Here is a 25,779-nt window from a genome sequence, read left to right as displayed (position 1 = left end):
AAAAAAAACAAACAACCCAATCCAAAAATGGGCAGAAGACCTAAACAGACACTTCTGCAAAGAAGACATACAGATGGCCAAGAAGCACATGAAAATCTGCTCAACATCACTAATTATTAGAGAAATGCAAATCAAAACTACAATGAGGTATCACCTCACACAGTCAGAATGGGCATCATTAGAAAATCTACAAACAACAAATGCTGGAGAGGGTGCAGAGAAAAGGGAAACTTCCAAAACTGCTGGTGAGAATGTAAATTGATACAGCCACTATGGAGAACTGTATGGAGGTTCCTTAAAAAACTAAAAATAGAATTACCATATGACCCAGCAATCCCACTGCTGGGCATATACCCAGAGAAAACCGTAATTCAAAAAGACACATGCACCCCAATGTTCATTGCAGCACTATTTACAATAGCCAGGTCATGGAAGCAACCTAAATGCCCATTGACAGACGAATGGATAAAGAAGATGTGGTACATATATACTATGGAATATTACTCAGCCATAAAAAGAACGAAATTGGATCATTTGTTGAGATGTGGATGGATCTAGAGACTGTCCTACAGAGTGAAGGAAGTCAGAAAGAGAAAAACAAATATTGTATATTAACGCATGTATGTGGAATCTAGGAAAATGGTGCAGATGAACCGGTTTGCAGGGCAGAAACTGAGACAAAGGTGTAGAGAACAAACGTATGGACACCAAGGGGGGAAAGCGGCGGGGGTGGGGGTGCTGAATTGGGCGATTGGGATTGACATGTATACGCTGATGTGTATAAAACTGATGACTAATAAGAACCTGCTGTATAAAAAAAAAGTAAAATAAAATTCAAAAATTAAAAACCCCCACAAACGAACACCAACAGAAGAACACCCACAGAGACAGAGGAGCAGGCTGGGCGCGCAGCACACACCCCTCCAAAGCCGAGCTGTCCTCCTTCCGGGAAGGCTGCTTCCTTCAGTGACACCGTTTACCACAGGGTCACAGAGTTGAGCCCTCTGTCACCCTAATCACATTTAAATTCTTAATGAGAACTGGATGAGGGTCAAAGGGGTGGCTGTGATGGAAACCTTATTTATGATGTCCAGGTTCTGGTCCTTTCCCTACCGAGTTTATGAGAACAGCTGAAGCATAACTAGAAAACGGAGCATTTAAAAAGAGGGAACAAAGTTAACCTATTCGGAGATCCCTCTCCCGGGAAGAGGAAAACTGCTTAGGAGGTGTGATCTTCTTCGGCGCATCTGCATGTCAGTGGTCATGTCTGGCATCTTCTGTGGCCACTGACACGCAGGGACTGCAAGCACTGTTACAGCTCACGCAGGATCCCACGAAATTCTGTTCCAGAGTGTATTCATCTAGTTGCATTTCCTTCAAATCCATAAATGACAGCCATTATTTTATCCAAATAAAAACACCTCAGGCTCTTTCAACTTCACTACATGTCTAAAAATTTTTATAATAAAACACTGGTGGGAAAACACCCCATGGCACCCACATTTCTACATTCTTTTCAGGTAGGTCAGAGCAGCAATTAATCTTCTGGGTTTATTTGCAATTCTGAAAGCTGCCATGGTTAGAGAGATTTTCCCTACGCGTTATTATGCTTCAGACTATCCATTATTCCCCCAAGCAGCCTGTCCCTGTTCAACTTTATTCACATCGTCTTAAAGGACCTTTCTAGGGGCCCACAAGCAACTCACACACCTCCAGGCCCAGGGGGTGGCTGCAGCCCACACTATATGTTACCATTCCAGATGGCACACGAGCGGGGGCCACAAAGCTCTTCTCCCACCCACGATAATGTCCAATGCACAACACACCACGACCTTGACAATGACAGGGACCAGAGGTGGCCACAGAGAAGTGTAGACAGCGCTGCTTTAGGCTGAACGGGGCTCCTGTTACTTTCATTCAAACTGTTTCTGGGTGGGGGGCTTTGTTTCTCCTTTATCATCAAACCACCGAAATGCATACAGTTAGCAGAAAAACCTGACCACTGAAACCTGCAAGTCCCTACTCACAGCTTTCACATGAGACTCTTAAGATTTTTTCCCCTTTCTATCCCACTCTGTTTCCTCAATTGCTTCACACTTTAAAGGTTTCGAGTTGAGATCACTCATAATTAGCACCTGGTGCAACATTCCAGCTGCCTTGCCAAGATGCCAGGCAAGGTGGGGCCTCTACCTTCCCTGTTGCCTTCACTCCTCAACAGAGACTGTTTCTAGATTAAAGGGATACTATTTCCTTCTTAGAAGCGTCAGTGCAGACCCCTATGAACGTAGGCTTCCTCCCATAACTATCCCTGAGGAAGCTCTAGTAGTTTCAATTGAGGCAACCACTTGTGTCTTCCTGGTGGCCCGAAGTTCCTGAGCTTTCTTCCTCTATGTCTTGAAAAGGTGTTTCACCACCCAGGCTTCCAGCACTAGCATCTGAGTCACAGCAATTCACTTTCCTTTTGCTGTTTTCCAGGCGTGTTCACTGAAGCAGGTTCGCCTGTTTGTGGGCATGTGGGGAGTGTTAAGGGCGCACATCACATGTTACCTCTGAAATAAGGTACTGTGACCAGCACATCAGCAGATGAAGCTGATGCGAAGCTGAATCCACACAAGTGACTTAGTAACTGTGAGGGACACTGGAAACCACATCCCAAAGCCACTTTCCCACCGCAGCCCTGGCTGGCAGAGCCTTGCCCCTGCCGGGGAGGCTGAGAACCCAGAACTGCCCTTCCCCGCCCCCCTGAAGCTCGGGTGTGGGCAGGCACCCCTCTCCTGGCCAAGGGGACTGTAGGGAAGCGGGCTGGGCTGGAGGGACCTTTTGAAAACACTGTCGCCCCGAGAAAGTGAGAGGACACGACACCGCTATCCTGCACGCGTGGGACACCACAGTAGAGGGGCCAGCGCTGGGAGCTGCGGCACACACCCGGCACCCCAAGGGGATGGCCAGGCCCAGCCAGGAGCCCACCCAGCCCTGATACCACTGTGCGGCTGGAACTCCCTATACTTTGCAATTCCCTGTGTTGTGAGACAAGAACTCAACAGCCCCTGATGTCTAAACCTGAGAGTCAGGCTTTCTGTTACTTGCTGCCAAAGCACCCTAAGTGGAATCCTCAAGTGATGATGAGGAGGGACAGGAGGGGATAAAGGACAGCAGTTGCCACTTGCGAGTCCCTACAGCGTACCAGGCCCTGTGCAGCAGCTAATATGAGTGACCGCGTTACACCATGCAACGGCCGCTCAAGTTCATACTTTTCTCTCCACTTTACGAATGAGGAAAGTAAGGGACAAGGAGGTGGAACGGCGTGCCTGAGGTTGCACAGCGGGCTGGGCGCAGCCGTGGACTTCAGGGCCCCAGCGTCCTCCTGGGCTCTGCCGTGTGAACACAGGGCTCCGGGCCGGGGGCGGGGGGTCCCAGGCACTGACCTTCTCTGCCTTCTGGTGGAAGACGGACGACATGTCCAGCAGAGTGCTGCGCTCGTCCAGGGCGGCCGCGAACGCCTTCCACTCCTGCTCCAGCTGGCTGGCGATCTGCTTGATCTGCTGGGAGGCATAGTGGCCCGACTCCACCAGGCGGCTGGCCACCGACATGATGCGGTTTATGTTCACGTACACGTTCTGCGAAGGGGGCAGAAAGCGGAGCTGGTCAGGGGAAGGCGCACGGGCTGTCTTTCCAAGAAATGCGGAGAGCGCTCGCTGAAAAGTTATATTTTAACAGCAGACTCAGCTGGGGGGTAATAGGACATGTGTTTTGCTATTTGGATTTCCATAAACCATAGGTACTGGTCTCGGTTTCTATTTTTAAAACTGCAAAATTACAGGGCTTCCCTGGTGGCGCAGTGGTTGAGAGTCCGCCTGCCGATGCAGGGGATACGGGTTCGTGCCCCGGTCCGGGAAGATCCCACCGAAATGCATACAGTTAGCGGCTCTATGCCGCGGAGCGTCTGGGCCCGTGAGCCATGGCCGCTGAGGCTGCGCGTCCGGAGCCTGTGCTCCACAACAGGAGAGGCCACGGCAGTGAGAGGCCCGCGTACCAAAAAAAAAAAAAAAAAACCTGCAAAATTACAGATCAACTAGCTGGGAGGGATACTGTTAGGCACAAAGCAGTCACACACACAAGTGGGTGCACACAAACGCACTATGACTCGCTTCTTGGCCTCAAATCCTGAAAAGGGTCCAGGTGGCAAGAAGTTACCCAGAACTGCAGGAACCCACCGCTGCAGTTTGTAACTAGAAGCCAGAAACGACAAACTATGTACTTAGCAACCAGAGGCTATTTTGTGTGAAAACAAGCTCTCCTTTCTACATAAGCCCAAGTCATCTTTCTGGCGCCAACAGAAAATCTGTAAATGGATTCACATTCACCAAGGAATATGAACTGGGGTGCGAACAGAACAGCGCTGTGTTCTAACTTTAAATCACACTTTTCTACTGTGTTGCAATCTCTGTCTTCAAGTCCACTAGCTTGCCGCAAAATAAGGGTGCAAGGTTTTTAAAAAACAAAAAAGTGTTTTTCTTGCAAAAGGAGTTCTCACTGTGGTATTTCCCCTCCCACCTTCAATCTTCTTTAAGCGTCACATTGCAGCAAAGGCAGAGTGAGGAATGTACACCTTCAACAAATCCCAGGCTGCTGCTCTCCATGTATGTATTACTTACTATTTTTCGTGACGCATCACAACACTGCACCTTGCAATGGGTCTCCCCAAACCGTAGACTCACCTCTGGCTCCTACGATTCTTGCCCCTAAATCAAATCTAATTATCCAACCTACCCAAACTCCTCTACAGTCTTCCTCCTTTCTGCCATAGTCCTCCAGGCCAGTCTCCCACTGGCTCACACCTGGACCCCTACATGAGCCTTGTCACTGTCACCTAGTCTCCAGCCCACCCAAGTCAGCGTCCTAGAGAATGCACTTGTCGTTCTGTCTCTGTACCTTCATTTACTCATTCCTTTCCTCCACTTCTGACCTAAACCTAAACTAGGTGGCGTCGCCTTTATCTGGGTTTAGAAAGCCAGCCGCCAGCCTCGGAGGTACTTCTCTGGGCTGCAGGCTCCAATCAGCTACCACACATCCGGGTGTCTGCAGCGGCAGGGAGGGGGTACTTTGTGAGGCTGTGACATCCAGTCAAGGCCACAATCCCTGGGGAACGGGCCTCACTGCCTCATGCGGCATTAACGCTCTAACTAGCATCCTCTAGGTCAAGAGCAGTGTCTGCCCTTCTCATATGCATTCTCCCTCTCCGGTGACAGGTGGCCACATTCACTAAGTTCTGCTTTCTCTGTATGCTCAAAGAGGAAAATCTATCCAAAAGGTCTGTCGGGAAGAGCATCGGCAGATGCCCTCTGTCGGCATCCGGAGAAGAGCTGTCCATTTGGATGGCTCCATTGTGGGTCCCCCTTGACGCTGTTTCAGGGCCCTGGATTACTTTCATCCCCTCAAACAGACTGTGCTCTGCAAATAGAGTACTGCTCTATGCCTTATGCCTCGTCCATACCTCTGTCACTTACTGCAGGAGGAAGGAACCACGTGGCACACAGCCCAAATGAGTGTGTACACAAGCACGGCAATGTACAAACGTACAACTCCCTACGTTAGAAGTACCTCCACCTAGACTCTCACCGTCATAGACTTTAAAAATACCTGTGGGGCTTCCCTGGTGGCACAGTGGTTGAGAGTCTGCCTGCCGATGCAGGGGACACGGGTTCATGCCCCGGTCCAGGAAGATCCCACATGCTGCGGAGCGGCTGGGCCCGTGAGCCATGGCCGCTGGGCCTGCGCGTCCGGAGCCTATGCTCCGCAACGGGAGAGGCCACAGCAGTAAGAGGCCCACGTACCGCAAAAAAAAAACAAAAAAAAAAACAAACAAAAAAAACCTGTGACAGGAGAATGAGCACGATTGTTGCTGTCCCTTAAAATGCTTTCTTAAAAGATTATCAACTTTGCTTACTGATATCTAGCACTTTGATTTTCTTTGTCAAAAAATGTTGAAAACACTGTAGATAGCACAAGAAAGGGCTGAAGGTTAACAGGCCCCGGTTCTGCATAAATAAATGTCCTAGACAGATACTGAGGACTCAGGGAGGTGTTCGGAACCAGGGGCTGGTAGGCTTTTGGAAAGCGCTCCCAGGAGCTGTCACCACGCAGTGCACAGGGTTACCACATCCTTTTTCAATTAAAATTTTTACTTAGAGAAGTGATAAAAATGTATCATAGAAAAACAGAAAATATACTTAAACCTAAAAAAAGTCACCCATACTTTTAAGAGTTTCTTACTATAATATACTAAAAATACTGGCAGTATTTTTAATTAGATGATAACATCACTGATAATAACTACCATTTATCAAGTACTTACTTTGTGTTCAGCACTCTGCTTAGTGTCTTACACATACAGAGTAAGTAAAATAATGTAACACCGTGTTAGGCAGAGATTATCCCCACTTCAGAGATTAGGAAACCGAGGCTCAAAGAGATTAAACAGACTGCCCAAGGTCATGCGGTAAACAAGAGTCAGAATTTAAAACCTCTACATTCCTAACACACCACACCTGTCTTCCACACATGCTTCCTCTTCTGCTGATTCCTAAATGTGTCACAGTAATGCTGGGGGAGGGAGAGGACCCTTTCCGGTCATTTCTAGTTTTTACAAAATGTATTTTAACATTTCTAGTTTTTAAAGTATGTGATATGGTCGGCTGAACGTGCCTTTCACCATTACTAGAAGTTTCAGAATATTCTGAAAAATTGATAGGAATTTTTTTAGGAACAAATTCTTCTAAGACGCTTCCCCCAAAGGCCCACATTTGCGTTCTCTTCACCTCTCCCCAGGCTGAATCACTTAACCCCAAAATTCTCTTACCTCAAACTCAAGAACAGTATCAAACTTCTGGGACAGTGTCTATTACAAACATTTTATCGCTGAATCTTATCTTTGAAACTACCTAAAGTGGAGCACTTTGTGGACTGAACTTTAATTAAATGGCATCTTACTGAACTAATTTAAACGAAGACCCCGTCTGCACATCGTTTCAATGCTCTTTAACGCACGTTACAAGGCTAAGAGGGTGAATTCTCATAATTCTGGCTCAAAGTCCACACCAAAACTCTGCCTCTAAGGTGAAAATTTCTAGAATAACTCTCTAGAGAAGTAACCATATACCCTACAGAACTACAGCTCTACTGCAGTTATATTAGCTCCAAAAATGTAATAAGACCGTTATTTAAAATTCACTGTTGGGTTTCTTTTGGGGTGTTTGTTTGCACTGTAGTCTCGCAGCTGTCCAATCACAAGAGGCCCAGGGCATCAAAGGGAGCCAGAGGATTCCAGGCACGGCTGGCGTCCAGACCCGACTCCCTGCGTTCACCTTGGGAGGAGCGCTCCCGTTTGACGAGAGCTGAAGGATGCCCTCCAGGTGAACAGCAGGCTGGCTGATTCCTTCAGCGTGAAGGGCAGGCGGCCAGCAAACTGACACTGGGCTGGTCCCGGAGGCTCACTCGGCCTCTGAAAAGCTCTTCTGGGTCCCCACGGGCTCCCAGGACGTACAGCGCAGGAGCCAGACTCAAAACCGTGCACGTGGCACTGGCCAAGTAATTGGTTCGAGTTTCACTGGTTTGTCTGTTTGCTTGTTTTCGCTTTTGTTACGTAAACACTGCTCCCACAGAGAACTTCCCGCCCCTGGAGGTCAGCTGCTGCCGCTGAGCTGTCAGAAGCCCCTGCATGGGCTCCCCGCAGTGTGCTGGGAATGATCTGTGTAAATAACCTCCCGTTTTATACTTTCACAGGATACCTCTGTTCCCACAGGATCTTACCATGCAGTTCATGGCAAAGTGGTTGTGCTGTGTCTGAAGCTCCATTGCATGAGGATGGCTGGTCCCAATCTCAGTGTAGCTGTTCAGAAACAGGCCCTTGTTGTGCGTGATCCAGTCAAACATCTACCGGAATGAAGAAAGACAACCTGGAATCACTCCAGAAAAAGAAATGACTGACGCGGCTCCCAGCACGGGACCGAACCAAGAAAGAGTGGCGTCTTTCCTCTGACAACCTCTCAGGCGCCAGGGCCCAGAAGATTCTCCACTTCTAACCAGTCAGCAGCTCTGAACTTACAGGAGCTACAAGAAAATCTTATCTAGTGTGTTCCTTTGACAGATGAGGGACTAAGGAGCAGATAAGTAAAGAGAGGTATTCAAATCCCCCAGGCTAATTAAAACTCTAATCTTCTGACTCTCAACCCAGTCTCTCTTCTATACTGAACTACATAATTAGGCACACTGCTCTGCAAAAAAAAGACCCGTTAGGTGAAGTTACAAACTTACAGGTTTCTGGATGGGCTTTGCTTTGACCACAGATTACTGACAGCAATTCCAATGACTAAAAGGTTATGCTCTTTAGTGCAAGAATAAAAAATTTTTAAAAATCCCTGTGCAAATGCAAACAATAAAATTTACCGTAAAAATAAAAAGAAATGGGGAAAACTTTAACAATGACGTCTCTCTTAAGATTCTATACAGATGCTACCTGGAGAAGGATGTTAATTTCATTGTTCCCAGGAAAACATTTAAGGAAAAAGAAATGATTATCAATTAGCACTGCTTCTGTGATGTGAATGTGACTTCCAGGGACAGTCACCTGTTTGTCTAGTAATTGAAAGGAAGCTTTTCTAGTTATCTTTGACAAGGCACTACAGTTGAACCTTGAACAACACGGGTCTGAACTGCACAGGTCTACTCATATGCAGATATTTTTCAACAAATGAGTACCTATATTTTCATTTTACACATCTTTAAATTAACTAAGTGCGGGGGAGAGTTGTGTTCAACTAGAGATCACAATATATGGAATCAAAAGAACTAGAGTTGGAGGCCTGATTCTATCCAAACTGTTTCAGCTTGCTGTCCTCGGGTGAGTCATTTATCAATTCCTTTGTCTTGGAGGCAGAGAGAGCAGTCTGGATTTTCAACTGCAGGAAGCGTCAGCATCCCTACCCCCGTGCTGTTCAAGGGTCAGCTGTACTTTAACCATAAAGAGAGGTTAAAAGCTTACCAAATAATATTACTGGAAAATAGTGGTGGATTGTCACCTTTCAAAAGGTCCTTTTATAGCAAAGATTTTTAATGTTTTCTAACTTTACAAAAAATTTTCCCGTCCATGAAAAAAAATTCAGTGAGCTCAAATTAAGAGGGATCAATTCACTCATGTTCACGGCTTGCAACGTATTCCTCTAAATAAGTGTCCTGCTTTCACGTTGCTGAGACAGACAAGAGCTCACTTTGGCCAGTTGGTCTGACTCGAGCACAATACGGAAACATGAAACCATAAGTAATTATTGCCTCTATTTCCCAGAAGCTATTATTTTTAATTCATTACTCACCTTTTATTGTAAAAACATACTCAACAGTAGATCTGAAGGGTGTTTTCTCACTGGCTTTTATGAGTGGAAGAGCAGTTATTAGAAAAATACTCGAACAACTATTGCTTTCAATAATATATCCTACAAAGTTTTCACTCTTTTAATTGAAAATATTCTCGTCTATCTTACAGGCATTCTAAACCAAACTATTAGTAATTAGCAACTCTAAGTTTCTAGAAGAGCTCTGCGTTGCACAGTGAGTAGCAGTGGAAAGCAGACTGAGGGGAGGTCTCTGAACCGACGCTGCCGGTCTCCCACCGATGCCGTGCGAGTGGCTTACCCTTCCCCAGCCCTTTCATTCTGCCCTTTCTCCTGACCAAACCAGCCTCGGCTGCCGAGACCCAAGGATCCAGGAAGCCTCCCTCCATGGCGCATTTTAGCGTCCCTCCCCCGTCTTTTACCTTCTCAGCATCCTGTTCAAACAGCCTCAGCTGAAAGCACTGGTCCAGCTTTAGCTTCCTCACATGCCACATCTGATGCAGGTGCTGCCGCGTTGAGTGCAGCCTGTCCAGCATGGCGGACACCTTGGGTAAGAGGCTCTGCAGGTCTGCGTTGCCTGACCCCGAGTTCTTTTTGGGAAAGCTGTCACTGCTCTGAATCCTCTGCAGCAGCTTCTGTCCCTCTAAATCCAAGTCCTCTATGGGGGCCTTAATCACCTTCTTCTTCAGCTGGGAATGTTCCTCGATCATATTCCGAGCCCCCTCCAAATCCTGAGGCAACTCCTTCTTAGCTAGGATGTCCTGAAGCTCCTCCAGCCGAGACAGCATGTGGGTGGCATTGCTAATGTAGTCTTCAAAAGCAACTCGGATTTCAATCCATTCTTCATGGTTGTATTCCAGGCAGCCGTCAAATTCGGGCGTTAGCTGAGAAGGGTCAACTACTTTGGTAAGGCCTTCTAAAGAGACCATATTTGTCTTAAGGGGAAAAAAAATCATGTATGAGAAGATGAACCAATCTTATACGGTCTTATCATAATGCAGTTTGCAACGCTTAATCACAGATCAAACTTAAAGCAAGTAATCCATTTATAGAAAACGTAACATACCTTGTTCTGGCCCCATAAAAACAAATGTAAATGAAAGAGGCATTAGTACAGTCAGTGAACGACAAATCCATTAGAGCAACACATATATGTTAGTTGCAATACCCCAAATTATAGAATCATATGAATTTCAGGACAGCTAAAGATATTAGATTTCTTTCCAAGAATGCGGAAATTAACCCACTATCTTAGGCACATCAGAATATGAATGGCTTTTTTTAAATGTAGAAAATACACAAGGGTTAGCAAGAAAGCTGGCAGAAGCTCTTCTCACAAAGTTGGAGAGAGAGGGAATGCTTCATTCACTGCAATAACCGGCAGCGATTCTGAGCAGTACAAGTGTTGTATTCAATACATCATCGACTACATTCCAATCTAACAAAGTTTTAGTCAATTACAACCTGAGCAAGAAATCTTCATCTCATCCTATCAGAAGATGACGCAGAGTTAATATTAGTATTATGCCTCAAGGAAAACATAACTGGGGGTGAGGTGGGGTAAATATGAAGACAAAGGGAGAGGGAAAAGATGTGTGGCCTAGAACCAAAAGATAAAACAGAGAAAGGCTCGTTTAGCCCCACCTCTGTCACCTCCAGCCTTAGAGAAACCTAGAACTGTATCTCTATGCTGTTTGACATAAGAAATGGCAAAAGGCAGCAGAGCGAGAAAGAGGGGCGGCTCCCCGGCCAGCACTTTTGCCTGAAGCGTGACTGTCTGTTCATCCCTGTCTCGTCTGCCCAGACTTTAATAATGTCCATGGAGACAATCACTTCACAGACAGAAGCTCGTGATAATGTACAGACAAGTTCAATAGAAAAGCCAGTGCAGGAAACTTTTAAAGGCCCAGAGGGAAAGATCACAATTAGACAAGCAAAAACCTGCATACATTATACCACCACATCATTATTTCTGCTTAAAACCTGTATCATTAAATACAACACACTTTACATTCTGCGTCAAGAGAATAACTAATATAATATCCAACAAACTGTCCTCCAAAATCACTTCTTCTTGTGTGTGAAGATAAAGGCTTACTGGTTTCACCTTTCATCTAAACCTCTTGGGTGCAGCTTCAAATTCAAATTCAAACTAAATTCAGATTTCAGGTTGAAAATCAATACCATGAACTGAGAAATTTTAAAATGCAAGTAATGTACCCATGAAAAGACATTGAAAAGTGTGTGTAACATGTAACATAAAGCTTAAGAATTAATATTGTGTGGTATGTTTAATACTATTATTGTCGTTAACCTTGAAATACGTGAATACATTCACTGAAACCTAATGTTTGGGCAAAGTGGCTAGAGGAAGCGATCTAGTCAACTAAAAATTATTATAATTTATTGTTAGAAAATACTTAAATTTTATTACAGAATATGGCATGAATCAAGTTTCCAGCTGGCCAGAATACTTTCCCCCCATAATCATCAGATGAGACCAGCTGCATCAAAGCCTTGTCAGAACCCTGGTAGCTTACTTAAGGAGAGCAGTTTCCAGGGGAAAGGAGAGTAAGCCAGCGGGTTGAGGTCTGTTTTACACACTATCTGAAAGACAACGACCTTGGGTGCTAACTGAATCCAGAGCCCCACATAGGTTTTCAAGGAACCTCTCCCTTTTCATAAACGAGAGACCTGACGTGTGAAATACACGGCACACCGTCCTCTCCAGGACACGATGAAAAGTCAGTCTCGCCCACACATTTTCCTCAGGAAATGTGAAGTTGAGCATTTCTCCCTAACATTCCCTTATTTCCAAGGCTGAGGTAACGATGATGACTCTGAAGCCACCTAAAGCCACTTGCACTGAACAGTAAAGCTATTTTATCCCGTGTAGTAAAAGGAAACAGGCTTCTCTTTCTAAGACACACGCCTTACACCCCAGTAGCCCCATTACCCAGAAACAAGAGGCCTGGAACCTAAACCCTCCATGGGCAAAACACCCACTGGGATAAGGCGAGAAACAAGCCTAATTGTGTTATTTTACACAATAACTAATTTTGCATGTCATGTGTACGTCAGATATGCAGTTCTTGTTGAATACGTGGTTTTTAAAAATCTATAACCAGCCTAAAATGATGACGGAAAAGCTTTTAATAAATCACACCTACTGGTTTAGTTGGTCTGGCTACACAGGGAAGTTACCTCAAATTCAAATTTAGAACTGCCAAAATTAGTCCTCTGTTTCTGCCAAAAGTTGTCTGGCTTGATTATCAGTGCAACGTGAATGCAGCAGGGGAAGGACTCTTGTAATATCTTCAGCAGAGGCTTGATGGAGTCCCACTTGGACCCACGCATGTCCACGATCACCGTGAATCCTCGCTTGCAGACTTCTTCACTACAGAGAAAGAAAAGACAGGTTGAAACCACGCGACTCCCACCACTTTTTCTGGTCAGAGTCCTGCTGGGCAAGGCCGATTCTGCTTCCGTCATCCTGCTGCCTGTGGGGCACCTCCCTCCACCCACCGCCTGGCTGGCCAGCACTTGTGCCCAGGGAGCTGGCGGACGAGAGAGCATTACAGAAAGAGCTTAGGTCTCACCCGTGGTCCTCACCCTCCCCGGTACCTTAACAGAGTAGACTGACTATTCACGCACAGGGTTCAACCTCAAAAACCTTCAAACTTTTTCTTTTGTGTCCACGGTTTTGCATCTTGCCTTCTCTTTAGGAGAAGAGCAATGACCGTCCTGCCCATCTCTCTGGTCTTTTGTGCGTTAACCGATCACACATGCTGTCTAGTAACTGTTAGGGCCGCTAAACAGCAGGGACAGAACCCCAGCAGCACACGCAGAGCAGTGAACAGCAGTCACGCGGGACTCTGGGGTCACAGGAGCCGAAACCACCTGCGCTGGCGTGCTGGTGATAGCAGGAGCTTCTGAATGTCCCAGTTTATTCCCTTTAACTTGTCCCAGGCCCCTGAGCTACCTCAGAAGTTCTCAGGTGTGGTCCACCCGCCCCCGGGGATCCTTGGCACCCTTCTGGCGGGGTCTGTGGGGTAAAATCTATCTTTTTCAGCTGGTCGCGCCAATGGCGCACAGGCCACGGTGGACACCGCTGGCTCTGAGCACAAGTCAAGGTAGTGCTAGGAGTCACGTATGCTTCCTCTCCACGTTCTAGCTGTTAAAACAAAAGAGCCAGTTTGTCTTAAGAATGTCCTTGATGAAGAAATAAAAATTATTAACTTTATTAAATCTCAACCTCTGAGTACATGGGAAATATACAGAACGCACATCTGCAGTAAAGAAAAAAAGTCAGAGTGTTCATAAACTTGGGTTAAAAATCCATGGACTCCCTTCACACTACATACAAAAATAAACTCAAAATGGTTCAAAGACTTAAATGTAAAACATGACACCATAAAACTCCTAGAAGAGAACATAAGCAAAACATTTTCTGACATAAATTGTAGCAATATTTTCTTAGATCAATCTCCCAAGGCAAAAGAAACAAAAGCAAAACAGTGGTGGGATGAACTGGGAGATTGGGATTGATATATATACACTACTATGTATAAAACAGATAACTAGTGAGGATCTACTGTATAGCACAGGGAACTCAGTGCTCTGTGGTGACCTAAATGGGAAGGAAATCTGGGAGGGAGGAGATATATGTATATTATACATATGGCTGATTCACTTTGCTGGACAGCAGAAACTAACACAACATTGTAAAGTAACTATACTCCAATAAAAAAAAATTTTTTAAACCCTAAACAAATGGGACCTAATCCAACTTAAAAGCTTTTGCACAGCAAAGAAAACCATCAAGCAACCGAAAAGACAACCTACAGAATGAGAGAAAATATTTGCAAATGATGTGACTGACATGGGTTAACATTCAAAATATACAAACAGCTCATACCACCTCAATATCAAAAAAAACAAACAACCGAATCAAAAAAAAAAGGACAGAAGACCTAAATAGACATCTCTCCAAAGAAGACATACAGCTGGCAACAGGAGGATGAAAGGATGCTCAACATCACTAATCATTAGAGAAATGCAAATCAAAACTACAATGAGGTATCACCTCACGCCGGTCAGAATGGCCATCATCAAAAAGTCTACAAATAATAAATGCCTGAGAGGGTGTGGAGAAAAGGGGACCCTCCTACACTGTTGGTGGGAATGTAAACTGGTGCAGCCTCTATGGAGAACAGTATGGAGGTTCCTCTAAAAACTAAAAGTAGAACTACCATACGACCCAGCAATCCCACTCCTGGGCATATATCCAGTGAAAAATGAAAACTTTAATTAAAAAATATGCATCTCCCCCAATGTTCCTAACAGCACAATTAACAATAGCCAACACGGAAACAACCTGAGTGACCATCAACAGACAAACTGGGTTAAGAAGATGTGGTACATACACACAATGGAATATTACTCAGCCATAAAAATGAAGGAATATTGCCATTTGCAGCAACAATGACGGACCTAGAGATCATCCTACTAAGTCAGACAAAGACAAACATTATATGATATCACTTATATGTGGAATCTAAAAATAATACAAATGAATCTATGTACTAAACAGAAACAGACTCACAAACATAGAAAACAAATTTATGGTTACCAAAGGGAAGGGGATTGGGGGGAGGGATAAATTAGGAGTTTGGGATTAGCAGATACAAACTACTATACATAAAACAGATCAGCAACAAAGATTTACTAGCACAAGGAACTACATTCAATATCTTGTAATAATCAACAATGGAAAGTAATCTGAAAAAAATACACGTAACTGAATAATTCTGCTGTACACCTGAAACTAACACAATATGGTAAAGCGACTGACTACACTTCAAAAATTTTTTAATAAAAAATTTCTAAAAATAGGGCTTCCCTGGCGGCGCAGTGGTTGAGAGTCCGCCTGCCGATGCAGCGGACGCGGGTTCATGCCCCGGTCCAGGAAGATCCCACATGCCACGGAGCAGCTGGGCCCGTGAGCCATGGCCGCTGAGCCTGCGCATCCGGAGCCTGTGCTCCGCAATGGGAGAGGCCACAACAGTGAGAGGCCTGCGTACCGCAAAAAAAAAAAAAAAAAACCAAATTCTAAAAATAAAGTGAGACCATTTTAGACAGGGAAAAAAAAATCCATAGTCTCACCTAAATTTAAGTCGAAATAAAAACCAATTTCACACTCTCACATGAGCTTACTCCCCTACCTTCTCTCATCCCCCGCCTCCATGCCCTCCCCACTCCCTCACACGCCATTCTTTTCCTTATCTTTTGATTCATACCAGTAGAGTAACGGACACTCCAAGTTCCTATGACAACTTCATCAGTATAAGAGGCATACTCCCAAAAACATTCCAAAAAAGTCCGTGGGGACAGAACCTGAGTTGATGGTGGCCCGCAGTCCTAGGAACACAGTCCTGAAAGCCCTAAGGAGAAAACGGACTGATCCAACACACCAGCTTATCACTCCAGTGTGGAAAGCTGCAGGAGTGACTGGATTAACTCCTGTATGAATATGAACTGAAAAACAGTTAACAGGGCTCAACACTCCTCATGCTATCACTCCTCCTGTCTCAAGTAGGTCCTGGGCCACGATCCTGGGAGCGTCTCGGGTCACCTTCACAAATCCTTAGAGGTAGCTGGGCACTCCCAGAAATGCTTCCTAAAATCTCCCAAGTCACTGAAATTAAGCATTCTGAACTTCCTGGGGTTCTAAAGGAGCTTGCCATCCTGCAAGATGCCATTCAGTAGAAACTTCTGGGCTCCACAGCGCCTTGGGGCTAGACCTGCCTGAGCAGGACGTCGGATGTCTGCTGCCCAGCTGGGACCTTCTGCTCCAGACTCTCGTGTTCTGCTGCCGTACACCAAAGACAGGAGGCTGTCAGGCAGCAGGTTCTGCTGCTGTACGAGCTGCTGTTTGGTGCCTGCACTTTAAGCATCGGTCTTCCCCTATCAAGGTAAATTCTCTGGCAGCCTTTCTCCTCACATAGCTCTACACAGTGGTGTGTACGTAAAACTACAAAGCCCCTCCACTTGACGGGGCTTAGAAGGAATCCTGAATAACTCCAGGCTTAACAAGAGGAACAAGCTGGAGAGAGACACAAGCAAAAGGTGCCCTGAGCTTACAGCGCTTACAGAAGGATTAACCAGTCACCTGCCTCCGCCATCCAACTGTTCCCACCGGTGACTTCCAAGTAAAGCAAGCAGCACTCCAACTGGGCTGGGAGTGCACATCCTTCGCACCCATCTGTCTTTATCAAGTTAAAAGCCACGCGTTATTAAGAAAGTGGCGACTTGCAAACGTGACCACAGCCACAGCTCTATTTCTGAGCGTCTAATGAACAAGCACAGCTGCTGCTCAAGGGCTCCGTGCCACGCTCTTCCTTCAAGGCACTGCTCACTGCAAAGTGTGACTTGTTAACCAGGTATTTCAGCAGTTTTACCTAAGAGCCTCATTTTAGCTGTGAGATTTTTAAAAATGTAGATGAAACTAAGGTCCTTTTTCAATTCAGGTCTCTAAAAAAGAGAAACTCTCTTTTCTTCAGTTCCTAGATGAAGAAGGTACCTTTTTATATGAATGTTCATGAATGAATCAACTCAAAAGTTTCACATGATTTCATTGGTGACAAAAGAGAGTCAGAGTGCTTTATCCATTTAGTTGCTATAAATCATTCCAAAGAAGTCAAAACTTTCTAGAACATAATGAGTATAATTCAAAAGAGCAATAAACACCTAGAGGTGCACCAAGACTAACGTGATTATCATTTCTGTGCAGGAGTCCCCATCACACCACGAAGAAGTTCCGCTGTGACTTTTCTCCTACACATTTAAGGAAAAGTTCCCTTGCAAATTAATCATATGAAAACCAATCTATTATTCTAATTGTTTGTTTGTTTGTTTTTTAAGGAAGGGAGAGGGGAGGGAAGGTGGCCCAAACAACAGTACTCAAAACTAGTCGCTACTCTCAGATCACATTATGTTTTAACTCTGGGGGCCACATTTTAAGAGGCAAAGACAGGAGGCCACGCAGAAAAAAAACAGACAAGATGATGTGGTTCTAGAACACATGGCAAAAAGAAAATCAACTGAAGGGAAGTCGAAGAGCAAATACGAAAGATGGACATTACTGTACTACTTCTGAGACAGCTACCATGAGGTCAGACACTGTGCTGGGCATGTACATAAATAATCTTACTTATTAATACAGTGATCCGAGAAGTACAGATTACTATCACATCTCGTAGATCAGAAAACCCATAAAATTAAGTAAACCAGGTCAGTCCATCTGACTCTGACCCCCAAGCTTTCCCGGATGGCACACTTCTCCAAATCCGGGAATGTGTAGCCCTGTAACTGACTGGCTGACGGGCAGCCAAAGGCTAGCATCACATCACAGAAAACATCGACAGTGGTGGACAGAGACAGGAGTCCCACAGGACATCCTCCCCCTGCCCCTCCCACTGCCCAGGACTGTGTATTTCACTCTGAAACTGTAACAACAAATTATAGACTCAAATAAAGAACAAGCCAACTCACAAGTCCCCAAAAATTCACACACCATTCATCTCCTGACATGATCACTGATCCCACTGTCTGGCTAAAACCAGAGCGCTCCCACCTCTGCAGGCTCCCTGAAGGCGGCACTAAGGCTCTCTGTCAGTCGCTGTAGGACCTGCGGTGGACCTGGAGAGGACTCTTTTTGTGGCCACTTCTATTTGGACCACTGGGAAACCTTCCTCCACTATCATCTGGCAAACGCATCATTTACATACAAATTAATCTCTCTCATTTGCTCATTAACCAAGAAAAAGAAACTGGCATTGCCTGTCACTTAAAATTGTAAATACAAAAGCAAAGCCAGGCAATGAAACGAACTGACTGTGCTCGGTGCTTGGAGGGTCACTCTACACACTGAGGAACTTATGAGAGAAATGAGAGACTATCTGGGATTTGCTATGTTTTCTTGGGGAAGTAGACAAGATTGGCAGAATCCAATAATCGTTGGAGCTGGATGATGGGCCCATGGGTGTTCGCTTCTCTCTAGTTTTGTTTACACTCACGATTCCCAGGACAAAGTTTTGTGTTTTTTTTTTTTTTAAAGTGGGTCATCCAGCTGATTCAAAATATACCTGAATCGATTTCTTTATGATACCAATGAAAGGAAAAGTAGTTTTTTTATATTTATAATCAATATGGATTTTAAAACCGGAAAGCAAGTTGCCAAAGTTATATACAGAATTCCAACGGTGGAAATGTTTTCTAAAAGATCACCTGGGTGAAATTCAACTTGTGTTTCATTGAACTATACACCAAGCATCATTTTGGATGGCAGGGATTTGTTTTTTCACATCATCGTCTGTATCTGTTTCTTTTTCATCATTAGCACAGCACATGGCACATAGTAAGAGCTCAGTAAGTAGTGGCTGTAAACTATGTTGTTATTTATAAGTGACAGTGAGTAGTAAATAACTTCTAAAACTCTTTCCAACTCTGTGATTTCAACAGTTCAACAGTCCAAGAAAATATCAGGGTAAGAGGAAAGGGAAAACTTTTCCACATATTTAAGCAGGGGCCCATTAGTATGTTGCTGATGATTGGATGTAATAGCTTTCCCACAAAGGATACCCTACAGCAAAACCCAAGAACCCCCTCTGAAGCTCAGACCATCGACACCAAAGCTGACCTTCCTCAGCCACAGTGAGGATGGGTTGCCAGAGGACAGTGCTGTTTCCCTGGCTGGTGTCAACCCAAAGAGGTCGGGGGAGAGTCACCAGCCCTGCTCCGTGGGCGATCTGTTACACCCACCTCAAACTTTAGAATCCACTAGGCTGCTGTTGACCGTCTTTTATGCTTTCCCGGCATAACATGTTCCTTACGGCTACTCGTTAGTCTATATCATGACCGAGTGTCCTTTTTCCTGCGCTCGTGTAGTCTCCTAGGAAACCCCTCTTCACTGGCGCACATCAGCCATGCCCCGCTTTAGCACACCCCCTTCTGGGGTGAGAGTACCTCTTCCCCACAGGGGGTCCCACTCCGATCCCCGGCACACCGCCACCTCTTATGCCAGGCCTGGTTGTATGCTTGGATCATATCAGAGCAGCACTCTGTTTTCCAAAAATTAATCTTACCCATTAAATGGAGATGTTAATGTGGGAGGCGGGGGAGGGTTTCCTCTGCCAGCTGTCAGCTCGCTCTGTAGGTAAAACCTCAGTAATATGTTTCTAGAGCAGAAGCAAAGATGCTAGACTCCGCAGGTACACACGCTGGCCCACTGCTGTTAACCGCTCCTCACGTCAGGGCTCTCCAGAAAATAAAGCCTTGCCTATTCCTCGTGTTCCTCGGCGTCTACGCCGAAAATCCCCCTGGCTGTCACTAGCGGGTCGCAGATTGAATGAGAGCTCCCAAACTCCATGTCCTGGGACATGAGCTGGTAGGGATTCTGAATGCCCTGCAAAGTTCACGCTACAAATCAACCGAATACTTCCCAGGAACTGAAGCGCAGCACAGAGCCAGAAAGTTCCTCTCGGAAACCACACTCCACTGGTGAGCCTCCGGCCCGCCGGGTCTCCGTTATCAGGATCATCTCTGCTTTACCTCCGCCTTGGGCACCACAACCTAAGGTCCCCGCCCGGTGGCCAAGCCACCCCCATCGCCACCACACAAGTCTGCTCACTCAGAACACTGCCCTTCTCAGCCCCGCACCGAGGAGGGTCACAAAAGGAAAATAAGGAGAAAGACCATGATCTTCACTTGACAGCTCTTTGATCAGAATCCAGGCTCCTGTGGGCTGTTTTCTGGGGAGTGTGTGCAGCGCTGCACCTCTGGGACAGGGACCAGCCACGACCACGCGGGACTCACCTGGGGATACAGGCCAGGTAGGAAATGAGCCTCCGGAGGTCCTCCTGCCGTATCCTGTCATGATTGCTGCGGGCCGGGAAGGTTAGGATGGGACCCCCGCGCTTATCTCTGCCACCTGGAAACAAACATGTGGAAGAGGCTCAGACAGAAACAAGAGGAAACAGGACTCTATGGGCCACTGGGCGCCCAGCATCGCAGCTGCCCACCCACTCTCGCGAAGCTGTGCCCCCAGCCCTCCTGGCCCGGCAGGACCCACGAAAAGCCGGCATCCCTGGCTCCCCTGAGACAGGTGGCAATGCCATCCTGCCCAGGACGCCGGTGATGAAGTCTGAGTTTTGCACACCACATGGAAGGTATCACAGAAGGTTCTGGCTCTTTCTTCCAGTGTTTGTTCCCTCCTTTATTCAGTTTCATGTTTGGAGAGAAAAAAAGGTTTCATGTATACGTGCTTCCATCACCTTAAACTCCCACCTCCGGGGACTTCCCTGGTGGCACAGTGGATAAGACTCTGCGCTCCCAATGCAAGGGGCCCAGGTTTGATCCCTGGTCAGGGAACTAAATCCCACATTCATGCCACAAGCAAGGAGCTTGCCGGCCACAACTAAGGAGCCCGCCGGCCACAACTAAGGAGCCCAAGTGCTGCAACTATGACCCGGTGCAACCAAATAAATAAATAAATATTTTTTTAAAAAAACCACGCCCTCTCTCTCTCCCTTTCTCTGTCTCCCTCTCTCTCTCTCCTCCACACTGTCCCCTCTCCTTCCCCCCTCCCCGTCACTCTCAGCTCTGTCTCTTTGCTACCAACCAAACTGGGCTTTAACTCATGAAAGGGAAAAGACAGAAATGTTCTTCAAACTCTGCACTGACGGCTACTTTATATAATCTGGGATCCAGGGCACCTTCCCCTCTCAAGGGCAGTACCTGACCCCTGTGGTCAAGCTTCCCCACTCTCTCACACAAAGCCACACACACACAAAAGCAAAAAAAAGAGAGAGAGGGAGAGATTGGCACACAAGAATTTTCAAATAGAACTAAATTAGCTTAAGAACTTTAGAAATATTACATTACACACTGAGCACAAATCTCACGTGACTGGCCTTTGACAGGAAGGCAGAAACGCTTCTCATGAACATGGATACAATCCTAAGGAGGTCTGCTGGGTATCACTGAACATTTCTGGTGAAACTACTCTATTTATTTTATTACTTCTATTAGGGTTTTCAGAAAAGAACACAGAGAAAGAAAACTTTGTTTTCCCAAGTGCATGCTTCATTTAGTTTTACAGCTCCGGTCATCTCTTTCTAGAAGTACAGCAATAAGATCTCAAAATTCAAGCCACAACATGAAACAATTATTTTCTCATCTTAATTATTTACCTTGTCAGCAGACGTAACTGAAAAAGCAAGCAAAAAGCAAGCAAGCAGGCAAGCAAACAAGAGAAAACCAAATTCTTTACTTTTAGAATGCCAAAAACATATTCAGCAGAAGACACAGGCATTTTAAAAACACATTTTTACCAACATGGGTCTTTACCATGTCCTAGAATGATTAACAATTCCCCTCAACAGTAATAAAACTAAGTGCTGATTCTGAACACTTAAACTGACCCACATGTACTGTTACGTTACGAAGCCCAGGAAGATGTTAAATTATTTATAAATCCAATAACCCAGGTATTAAATAGGAACAACACGACATCACAGCTGACACACGCTAGGTATGGCATCAAGTGCTTGACACACGCGTTCTGATCTGATCATCACAAGGATCCTGTTAGGAGATTTCCTCGCGTCGCCTTTATCATGAAAGATACTGAGGCTCAAAGAGCTTATATAAAGACAAAGGGACCATGCCAGCATATCACAACTGGGCCCTTTGCCCTGATAAGAACTTGCATAATTTTTCAAACTAGTGGCTTTACTTCTTTCTAAATAATAAGAATATCAGAAGGAATGAAAAGTACTATTAAAAGTGAGAAGCAGTAAATTTTTTTTAATTTAGATTTCAAACAGTAATAGATTTGCCATTTTAATATACATCACTGGAGATCTACTTATTTGTAAATAGCCTATTACTCATTTGGAAAAATAAACCAGTGGACAATATTTTTCTATTGTACTTTTCAGAACCATTTTGTCTCATTACTCCTGTTTTAGCTGAAGAACTGTATTACGTGTGGAGAGTAAAAAACTTAAACACTAAAAAAACAGAAAAGTGAGAAGCAGTATTATTGTAAATGGTAGAATGACATTATGAAGTAATCTTCTAAAATACCAGACAGTAATTTTAGGGAAAAATCATTGGCTCTAGTTTTTTTGGAATACCTCTTGTCCCCAAGATAAGACCAGTAACAAATGCAGTATTTTTTATTTCCCAAAATCTTTCATTCCTTTCAAAACAGAATCAATCTCCTTGATCAAAAATATAAGAGAGACCTTCAGGATGGCGGAGGAGTAAGACACGGAGATCACTTTCCTCCCCACAAATACATCAGAAATACATCTACATGTGGAACAGCTCCTACAGAACACCTACTGAATGCTGGCAGAAGACCTCAGACTTCCCAAAAGATATATACTTTCTTTTCCTTTTTCTCTTTTTGTGAGTGTGTATGTGTACGCTTCTTGGTGTGATTCTGTCTGCATAGCTTCGCTTTTACCATTTATCAAGCGTTCTGTCTGTCCATTTTTTTTCTTTTTACTTTTTAATCATTTTTAAATTTTTTATCTTAAAATCTTTATTCTATTTTATTTTAGTTTTTCCTCCCTCCCTCCCTCCCTCTCTTTCTTTCTTTCTCTCTTTCTTTCTCCCTTTTCTTCTGAGCCCTGTGGCTGACAGGGTCTTGGTGCTCCAGCCAGGTGTCAAGCCTGAGTCTCTGAGGTGGGAGAGCCGAGTTCAGGACATTGGTCCACCAGAGACCTCCCAGCTCCACATAATATCAAATGGCAAAAGCTCTCCCAGATATCTCCATCACAATGCCAAGACCCAGCTCCACTCAACAACCAGCAAGCTACAGTGCTGGACACCCTAGGCCAAACAAATAGCAAGACAGGAACACAAACTGACCCATTAGCAGAGAGGCTGCCTAAAATCATAATAAGGTCACAGACACCCCAAAACACACCAACAGACACGATCCTGCTCACCAGAGACAAGATCTAGCCTCATCCACCAGAACACAGGCACTAGTCCCCTCCACCAGGAAGCCTACACAGCCCACTGAACCAACCTCAGCCACTGGGGGCAGACATCAAAAACAACGGGAACTACGAACCTGCAGACTGCGAAAACCAGACCCCAAACACAGTAAGTTAAGCAACATGAGAAGACAGAGAAACACACAGCAGATGAAGCAGCAAGGTAAAAACCCAACAGACCAAATGAAGGAAGAGAAAATAGGCAGTCTACCTGAAAAAGAATTCAGAGTAATGATAGTAAAGATGATCCAAAATCCTGGAAATAGAACGGAGAAAATACAAGAAATGTTTAACAAGGATCTAGAAGAACTAAAGAGCAAACAAACAATGAAGAACAACACAATAAATGAAATTTAAAATTCTCTAGAAGGAATCAATAGCAGAATAACTGAGGCAGAAGAATGGATAAGTGACCTGGAAGATAAAATAGTGGAAATAAGTCCCACAGAGAAGAATATAGAAAAAAGAATGAGAAGAATTGAAGACAGTCTCAGAGACCTATGAGACAACACTAAACACACCAACATTCGAATTATAGGGGTCCCAGAAGAAGAAGAGAAAAAGAAAGGGTCTGAGAAAGTATTTGAAGAGATTATAGTTGAAAACTTCCCTAACATGGGAAAGGAAATAGTCACCCAAGTCCAGGAAGCACAGATAATCCCAAACAGGATAAACCCTAGGAAAAACACACAAAGTCACATATTAATCAAACTAACAAAAATTAAATACAAAGAAAAATTATTAAAAGCAGCAAGGGAAAAACAAAAAATAAAATACAAGGGAATCCCCATAAGGTTATCAGCTGATTTATCAGCAGAAACTCAGCAGGCCAGAAGCGAGTGGCAGGATAAAGTGATGAAAGAGAAGAACCTACAACCAAGATTACTCTACCCAGCAAGGATCTCATTCAGATTTGATGGAGAAATCAAAAGCTTTTCAGACAAGCAAAACCTAAGAGAATTCAGCACCACCAAACCAGCTTTACAACAAATGCTAAAGAAACTTCTCTTGGCGGGAAACACAAGAGAAGGAAAAGACCTACAATAACAAACCCAAAACAATTAAGAAAATGGTAATGGGAATATACATATCGATAATTACCTTAAATGTAAATGGATTAAATGCTCCAACCAAAAGACACAGACTGGCAGAATGGATACAAAAACAAGACACATATATATGCTGTTTAAAAGAGAGGTAATTCAGACCTAGGGACACATACAGACTGAAAGTTAGGGGATGGGAAAAGATATTCCATGCAAATGGAAATCAAAAGAAAGCTGGAGTGGCAATTCTCATATCAGAAAAAATAGATTTTAAAATAAGGACTATTAGAAGAGACAAAGAAGGACACTACATAATGATCAAGGGATCACTCCAAGAAGAAGATATAATTGTAAATATTTATGCACCCAACATAGGAGCACCTCAATACTAAGGCAAATGCTAACAGCCATAAAAGGGGATATCGACAGTAACACAATCATAGTACGGGACTTTTAACACCCACTTTCACCAATGGACAGATCATCCAAAATGAAAATATATAAGGAAACACAAGCTTTAAATGATACATTAAACATGATAGACTTAATTTGTATTTATAGGACATTCCATCCGAAAACAACAGAATACACACTTTCTTCTCAAGTGCTCATGGGAACATTCTCCAGGGTAGATCATAGCTTGGGTCACAAATCATGCCTTGGTAAATTTAAGAAAATTGAAATCGTATCAAGTATCTTTTCCAACCACAACGCTATGAGACTAGATATCAATTACAGGGAAAAAAATCTGTAAAAAACACAAATACATGGAGGCTAAACAATACACTACTAAATAACCAAGAGATCACTGAAGAAATCAACGAGGAAATCAAAAAATACCTAGGAACAAATGACAATGAAAACACGATGATCCAAAACCTATGGGATGCAGCAAAATCAGTTCTAAGAGGAAAGTTTATAGCAATACAATCCTACCTCAAGAAACAAGGAACATCTCAAATAAATAACCTAAGCTTACACCTAAAGCAATTAGAGAAAGAAGAAAAAACAAAACCCAAAGTTACCAGAAGGGAAGAAATCATAAAGATCAGATCAGAAATAAATGAAAAAGGAATGAAGAAAACAATAGCAAAGATCAATAAATTTAAAAGCTGGTTCTTTGAGAAGATACACAAAATTGATAAACCACTAACCAGACTCATGAAGAAAAAAAGGGAGGAGACTCACATCAACAGATGTAGAAATGAAAAAGGGGAAGTAACAACTGACACTGCAGAAATACAAAGGATCAGGAGAGATTACTTCAAGCAACTG

At 44.4% G+C, this 25,779-nt stretch overlaps 1 protein-coding gene across 15 annotated transcripts in view; it reads right to left on the bottom strand.

Moving 5' to 3' along the window:
* Positions 1-25,779, bottom strand: part of TRIO (trio Rho guanine nucleotide exchange factor) — a 372,206-nt gene that overhangs the window by 202,638 nt on the left and 143,789 nt on the right. For 14 of the 15 annotated variants that reach the window (XM_079917624.1, XM_079917617.1, XM_079917626.1 and 11 more), the window contains 5 exons: positions 20,262-20,376; positions 12,591-12,783; positions 9,809-10,321; positions 7,810-7,932; positions 3,426-3,617 (listed from right to left, as the gene is read on the bottom strand). In XM_079917624.1, the coding sequence (XP_079773750.1) occupies positions 3,426-3,617; positions 7,810-7,932; positions 9,809-10,321; positions 12,591-12,783; positions 20,262-20,376 (1,136 nt within the window). The remainder of the gene's footprint in view (positions 1-3,425; positions 3,618-7,809; positions 7,933-9,808; positions 10,322-12,590; positions 12,784-20,261; positions 20,377-25,779) is intronic. The other variant, XM_079917622.1, reaches the window with a different exon arrangement.

The sequence above is a fragment of the Stenella coeruleoalba genome (genome assembly GCF_951394435.1).
Source record: "Stenella coeruleoalba genome assembly, chromosome: 3".
NCBI lineage: Eukaryota > Metazoa > Chordata > Mammalia > Artiodactyla > Delphinidae > Stenella > Stenella coeruleoalba.
Note: the sequence above shows the minus strand (reverse complement) of the source record. Positions and strands in the feature narration are given on the sequence as shown.